At 56.4% G+C, this 6,594-nt stretch overlaps 1 protein-coding gene across 2 annotated transcripts; it reads right to left on the bottom strand.

The window, feature by feature from the left end:
- Positions 1-1,017: 1,017 nt before the first annotated feature.
- On the bottom strand, positions 1,018-6,311 carry LOC112918274 (glutathione S-transferase Mu 1-like). 2 transcript variants are annotated; one of them, XR_012000724.1, is made up of 9 exons: positions 6,156-6,311; positions 5,793-5,868; positions 5,282-5,346; positions 4,908-4,989; positions 4,707-4,807; positions 3,749-3,844; positions 3,552-3,662; positions 1,373-1,526; positions 1,018-1,166 (listed from the first exon to the last, which is right to left on the bottom strand). XR_012000724.1 is itself a non-coding variant. In XM_072754388.1 (8 exons), exons 1-8 carry the CDS (start codon positions 6,189-6,191, stop codon positions 1,437-1,439), a joined length of 657 nt encoding a protein of 218 aa, XP_072610489.1. In that variant the 5' UTR covers positions 6,192-6,311; the 3' UTR covers positions 1,018-1,436. The 2 variants fall into 2 exon arrangements, 1 of the variants encoding a protein (XP_072610489.1); XM_072754388.1 differs by having other exon boundaries at positions 1,018-1,526.
- Positions 6,312-6,594: the final 283 nt, after the last annotated feature.

The following is a 6,594-nucleotide window of genomic DNA, read 5'->3' on the forward strand; positions in this document are numbered from 1 at the left end:
ATGCTCAGCAGGGAGTCTGCTGCCCCTCTGCCCCTGCCCCAACTCACACACGCACTCGTGCACACAAGCACACACACTCTACAATAAATAAATCATTAAAAAAGAAGAGATTTGTATGTATTGTTTACAAATAATTGTGATTGGTGTTGGTGGCAGAAAACTAACCTTGGCCGAATATAATTGGTTTGCAAAGGCTAATACTGAACAAGATTTCTTAATTCAAGAAAGTTGCAGGTATTTCGGCAGAGTTCTTGGAATAGTTGCAATTTGTCCGGTTCAAAGTTCACGGTTTCATTAATGAGGATGAGCATTAGGTCCATCTCCTTAATAGCCTCCCGGCTGCTTTTGAAAACCCCTTAACAGAAGTCATTACATTTCATTTCACCTTCCACAGTTATCTGAGCATGAAGGAAAGGTAGCCAAAGCAGGGAGAGCACCCAGGAAGGGGTGACAGTATGTCCTCTGCAGTGGACTCCTTAAGCCCCCAGGGCCCCCAGACCACGACACAGAATGCTTTCTGCAAGCTTATAGGCGGCACCCCATGAATGCTGCATTAAGGAGGGACTCAGGCACAGAAGGGCCTCCCTATTTCTATAAGACCCCAGGCTGAGGTTCAGCAGTGTATGAAGAGGGTAGAAATGAGCAAGAATCCTTAAAATCCTATGTGTCCCGGGCAGCCCCGGTGGCGCAGTGGTTTAGCGCCGCCTGCAGCCCAGGGCGTGATCCTGGAGACCCTGGATGAGTCCCACGTCAGGCTCTCTGCATGGAGCCTGCTTCTCCCTCTGCCTGTGTCTCTGCCCCCCTCTCTCTCTCTCTCTCTCTCTGTGTCTCTATGAATAAATAAATAAAATCTTAAAAAAAAAAAAAAAAAACCTATGTGTCCCCTTTCTGGGCACCACACACACATCCCGATCCATTGAGCTGGTACAACAGACGCCAGAAAAGGGAACTCTCATGTTCCCAAACACGGTCAGTCCTGAATCCAAAGGCCAGAAAGGAAGAACATAAGCCAGGTCATAGTGCTCAAGGCTTTACTGGGGATTAGGCAGGGCTGGGCAGGGACCACCCCGGGGGAACAACACGGGCACACCAGGTCACACCAGGCTTCAGGACAGTGTTCCGGAGCTCAGGGGCAGGCTCTGCAGGCCAGAAGTCCAGGCCAGTTCCTGCAAGTGGCACAACCACCGAGGGAAGAATGATCTGGTTGGCTTTAGCGCAGGAGGGGTAACACTGGGGCAGGAGGAAAACTGCTGAAGTGGATAGCTGACGTCAAGGGCCTTTGATGAAAATAGGGTTGGGAAGGAGAAAAGGGAGTCAACAGGTATTTCATGGGGACAAAAAAAATGTAACAAAGGGCAAAAAAGCAGGACACCTGTTCTAGTACATGGAACAAGCACAGCTCCAGCTCCTTGCTGGCATCTCCTCCTATGCCCCCCCTACTTGTTGCCCCACATGGCAGTCTTTAGAAACAGAGGGCCTGGGACGAAGCGGCTGGACTTCATGTAGGCAGGTATGTTCTTCAAGCCCTGAGGGTGGAGAAAGACATGTCAGATTTCAGGTCTGCTGCCCTACTGAGCAACCTGAGGTGAGGAATATTCCTTGTGACATCCGGTATTGAGATTACAGACAATCAACCTGGGGTCCGCAGATCTCCTAATTCACCTCTCCAGCAACCTCTAACTACTGCGACATCTCAAAGAGTTACCACATCTGGAGACTGTCCCTGCACTGGGTGCTTTCAATCCACCAGAGATGACGGTACAGGTAAAGGACCCCCGTCAACCACCCTACAAGACAGGTCCTACTATCTCCCTACAGCAGAAGGCAAACAGGCACAGGGGCTGCAGCGACCTCCTCAGGCTCCCAAGGCTAGCAGGTGGGAAGGGCTGGAGGGCAGCTGGCTCTCTTTCCAGAGCTGAGCTCTTTCTGCCTCCCCCCTCCTCCTCTCCCTCCTCCACCTTCTCAGGAGGCCCTATCCCTCCCTGTCATACAAACATCCCCAAGTGCAGAGGGAGGCTCCTGGCATCTCAGGGTTTGACACACACGGAACCCCAGCAGAACAGTGGCGCTCAGAATGTGCCCACACAGCTTGCAGGAGAGCCCAGACCTCACCCAGTGACTCAGCAAAATCTGGAGCAAAGAGGAGAGGCTGGGGAGCATGAAAGCCAGCCCAGGCCAGACTCTATTTATGCCTCAGAAAGAAGAAGATCCAACTGCTTGGCCTGGTAGCTGAGGCCAATGTCATGGGCACCACTACCTCCTCCCCAGCGCTGCTGCAGCCAGTGGGCACAAGACACTCACGGCTGTCTGAGGCCCTCCTTCCCAGCACACGGAGGGCCCAGTGGGTTCTAAAGGACTCAAGATCCTGGGACTGCCTGTATCCAGCAGGCCACACACTGCAGCCCACGGATGTCCTCTGTCCCTCCTGCCAGCCAGTCCCCGGAGCTCTGGCACAGTCCCCAAGGCCAGTCACCCAAGCCCAAGCCAGGGCTGATAAGGACCAGCTGAGAAAGCAGATCTCTGGATGAGGAATGGGGAAGAGACTCAGACTGCAGGCTGAAAGTCCTGCTGGACAAATGCCTCAAAGCCGCCCATGGCTCACAAAGCACACCCGAAGCCCTCCAGCCAGTGACATCGGGTGAGGTCCAGGCTGTGCTCCTCCAGTACCCAGTTGGCAGCACACACACCACACGGCGGGGTGCTCCTCTAGCCCTCCAAGTGCTCTGAGCCCCAGGATGGTGGCCCCAGGCCCGGCTCACCCTTGCATCCCCACTGTGCCTGGCACGGTGCCTCACTCCCCAGGGGAAGATTGGATCGGCCAACAGGACTTAAAATAAACGGACTGCCCGCCTCTGACACGGAAGCTTCGCTAATGGAAAAGAAGAAGGGAAGGGGGTCACGGAGGGAAGGAAGGTGCCCACCACAGAAGACGCAAGGTGGTCTCCTTCCACAGGGCACCCACCTAGGCCCGCATACCCGGGACCAACTACATTCCTGGGGATCTCAGGGTGGCCCCCGACAGGGATCGGGTGGCTGCAAGCTGCCTGGAGATGCAGAGTAAATGCCATCTGTGTCCTTCCTACGTAGTATCATCCCCACCATGGCTCTGCTCTACTAATGCCAGCTCCATACACACCCCTGAACATCAGCTTCATTCACACAATCCTGAGCCGCGGAGCCCAGTATAAATAGACCCAAGGTGTACCAACTGGCCCAGGAAAGGGAAAGCCACTCACTGCTGCCCACCCCAACCAGCCGCTGCCTGGGAGCCCAGGACAGCCTCACTGCCCCTGACACACTCTGCAAATGACTTAGCCTTTCTGCCTCGTTGCTCTAATCTGTAGTATGCAGGCAATAATTCCTCTGCCGTGTAGAAATGTTGTAAAGACTGAATTTCACACACTATATGTAAGATATGAGCATGGGTCCTGGCATAAACAAATCCTCTATAAATCCTACTTCTTCTTTATTTTAGCTGTAAAGCTAAGAAAGCCTTAGAGAAAAGAGAGAAGACAAGAGACCCATAACTAGTAAAGAGGGTCGAGAATCACCTCAAAGCGAGCCATGAACTCCTTCAGGTTCGGGAACGTGTCCAGGGAAGTGGGCTCAAATATGCGGTGCAGGTCAAGGATGTCGTAAACCAGGAAATCCACGTAGGTGAGCTAAAGAAAGGCAAAGAAGGAATGAGCACCTAACTCTGAACCTGGGCAAAATGACGGCCTCCCATCGCCCATAGCCTTCCCCTTACCTTCTCCCCTGCAAACCAAGGCCTCTTCCCCAGAAACTGTGAGTAGAGCTTCATCTTGTCAGGGATTGCCTTCACGTACTCAGGCTTCAGTTTCTCCTGAGACACAGAACAGCCGTCACCACCTCAGACACAGGCCCCCTGGGCAGACAGGCAGGTCTCCCCTGGGCCTTGCATGACCCCAGCTGCCGGGGGTGAGCAGCTGTGTCCCCCCCACCAGAGCTGAGTCACTGTCCAGGCTATGATTTAGCGAAGCTGTGCTCAGCAGAGTCCTCCTGGGTCCCACCGCCCACCTGTGAGAGGCTGTGGAAGGCAGAGAGCACCACCTCACTGCCCCTGAATCTGCCACCGCTCCTCTCCAAACGCCCTCCCAGAGGTCACACCCAGGTGTCTGTGAGAACCCAGCAGTGCTCTGCACTCAGATGGCGGGCAGAGGCAAAGAAGCACGAAACTGAAACGGCCTAGGGAGACACGGTCTATCGCCTTCTACTTGGCAGGTGATAGCTAGGAGTGGACACTCGAGTAGTTTCTGGAAAGATGTAGAATTTGAGAGACTGAGAGGAAGGAGAGGGAGTACAAAGCCCTGGGCCTGCCCCTGTGCTGATATTCGCCTGCTGGGCAAATGTGCTCAGGTCGGGGGGGTCAGGAAGACAGTGCTGAGCTAACAAGGTAAACACACTGTCTAGGAACTGAATTTCCACCCTGGATACTGAGTCACAGTACTCATCTGATGCATTAAATTATATGGGTCAAAAAAATAAAAAAGTAAATAAAAATAAATAAAAATAAAAAAATCAAAAATAAATTATAAGGGTCATTCTGGTGAAAGTACAGAGAATGATTTGCAGAATCAGCCTCGCCTTGGGATTCAAATGGCAAAGGAGACCAAGGTAGATGGCACAAAAGAGTCCACTCTCCTTAAAACACCCTGTCCATCTCAGCCCACGGGGAGGAGACTCACAAAGTCAGGGCTGTAGCAGATCCTGGCAAAGTATTTGCGGGTGTCCATAACCTCATTCTCCAAAATGTCCACACGAATCTTCTCCTCTTCCGTCTCCCCACCTGAGGCCCACATAACAAGAGACTCACCCTCCACATCCCACCCAGGCATCCCCAGGGGCATGGCACCTGTTCCCCTGCATCCCCACCCAGCCCCACTCACAGAGGTTGTGTTTGCGAGCAATGTAGCGAAGGATGGCGTTGCTCTGGGTGATCTTGTGAGCCCCATCAATTAAGTAGGGCAGCTGCAGGGCAACAGGGGCAGGTGGGTAGGCCAGGGGCTCCCCTGCAACCCCCCCACCCCCCGCCTTGAACAAGGGCACTTCCAGAGTCTGGCTCGTGTAGTCACTCAATCAGTACACTGTAAAATGACTGAATGAACTAGAACGCAGAGCATGGGGGACAGGCGGTGACAAGAACTAGAAAGCTGAGAGGCTGAGCAAAAGGCAGCAAATCCTGAAACCTCTGAGCTGGGAAAGCAGGTGGAGTAGACACCCTCCCACTTGCCCCCACATCGCCCCCACCCCCTGCACCTACATTGGGGAAGTCCAGACCCAGCTTGAATTTTTCATCCAGCCACTGGCTTCTGTCATAGTCGGGAGCTGTGGTGGAGAAGATGGAGTGAAACAAACCTCCCCAGAGCCCACCCTCACTGGGCCTGGGGCGGAGGTAGGGCCGGGAACACCCCCCACCCCCCAAAGATCAGTGGCAAACCCCTGTTCCAGTTGCATGTAGAATCTGGACCACCGAGTCTCACGTTCCAGGTCAGGGGACAGTGTAGGCTTACAGGGCTCTGGGACTTGCGTGAGTCAGCTTACAAAACGTTTAGAGCAGCCCTAAGGGGAACCCATCCCAGTTCCTGACGCCAACGTCCAGCAACTCCCTCTCCCGTCCCGCCTGGGGACCCTAAAAGGCGTTAGGGTAGGGCAGGCCCTGCTCCAGGTGGTGGTGGGTGACAGAGTCCAGCCGCATGTGGCTAAGGCAATGGCTGCTGGGTCACAAATCAGCAGCAGGTGGGCCAAAGCCAGAGGGCACGGGGCTGCGTTACCGTCCCCCATCGTGTACGTCTTCTCCTCGTAGTGCGAGTCCGTGTACTCCAGGAGCAGGCGGACGGCGTGCGCCAGCTGCAGGACGGGGCTCTGGCTTGGTGCTCGCCCCGCGCAGGGAGCCTCAGCGGCCCCGGGACCCCGGCCGCGTGCGCGCCCACCTGCCCCCGCCGCACCGCCCCCTCCCGCCCGCTCACACACACGCATGCGCGCGCGGAGTCAAGAACACGCCCCATGAGGACAGACTACGAGGAAGGACTGAGCTGCAGAAGCCCTGAAGCGGACTCTGGTACACACGGTCCCTAGGACGCAAGATTTCTCTCCAGGAGCCTCCATCCACCCAACCCGGCAGCCCCAGCGCTCACCCCGCGAATGTCCCAGTAACCGAAGATCATGACCATGGTGCCGGATTTTTGCGCTGAGTGGAGGGACTGGGCACAGCCGAGCTCGCAATTTATTGAGCAGACCTGCGGCGGGCCAGCCCCCGCCCCCGCCCCCGGCTCGGTCCCGCCCCCGGCTCGGTCCCGCCCCCGCCCCCGCCCCCGGCTCGGTCCCCGGCCCCTCCTCTCGGCTCCGCCCCTTCGGCTCCGGCCCGGCCCCTCCTCTCGGCTCCGCCCCCTCCTCTCGGCCCCGGCCCCTCCTCTCGGCCCCGCCCCGTGCGAGCCCCCCCCCGCGGAGGCGCGGCGACCCGGCCGAGACGCGGCCCCAAGCCACTCGGCCTCTAGGTCCCCCAGCCGCCGGGGCCGGGCCGCCTCTGAAGGCGGGTGGCTGCGGGCGTCTCTGCTCCGGCTCCCGGCAGCTCCC

The sequence above is a fragment of the Vulpes vulpes genome, chromosome 3 (assembly GCF_048418805.1).
Source record: "Vulpes vulpes isolate BD-2025 chromosome 3, VulVul3, whole genome shotgun sequence".
NCBI classification, from domain to species: domain Eukaryota; kingdom Metazoa; phylum Chordata; class Mammalia; order Carnivora; family Canidae; genus Vulpes; species Vulpes vulpes.

What these genes read in the sequence shown, in the direction of transcription:
- LOC112918274 (XM_072754388.1), bottom strand. Translation starts at nt 6,191, where the DNA reads ATGGTCATGATCTTCGGTTACTGGGACATTCGCGGG. An exon ending in GTTACTGGGACATTCGCGGG is followed by an intron (nt 5,869 to 6,155) that starts GTGAGCGCTGGG and finishes CCCGTCCTGCAG; the next exon opens with CTGGCGCACGCCGTCCGCCT. An exon ending in AGTTCATGGCTCGCTTTGAG is followed by an intron (nt 1,527 to 3,551) that starts GTGATTCTCGAC and finishes CTCCACCCTCAG; the next exon opens with GGCTTGAAGAACATACCTGC.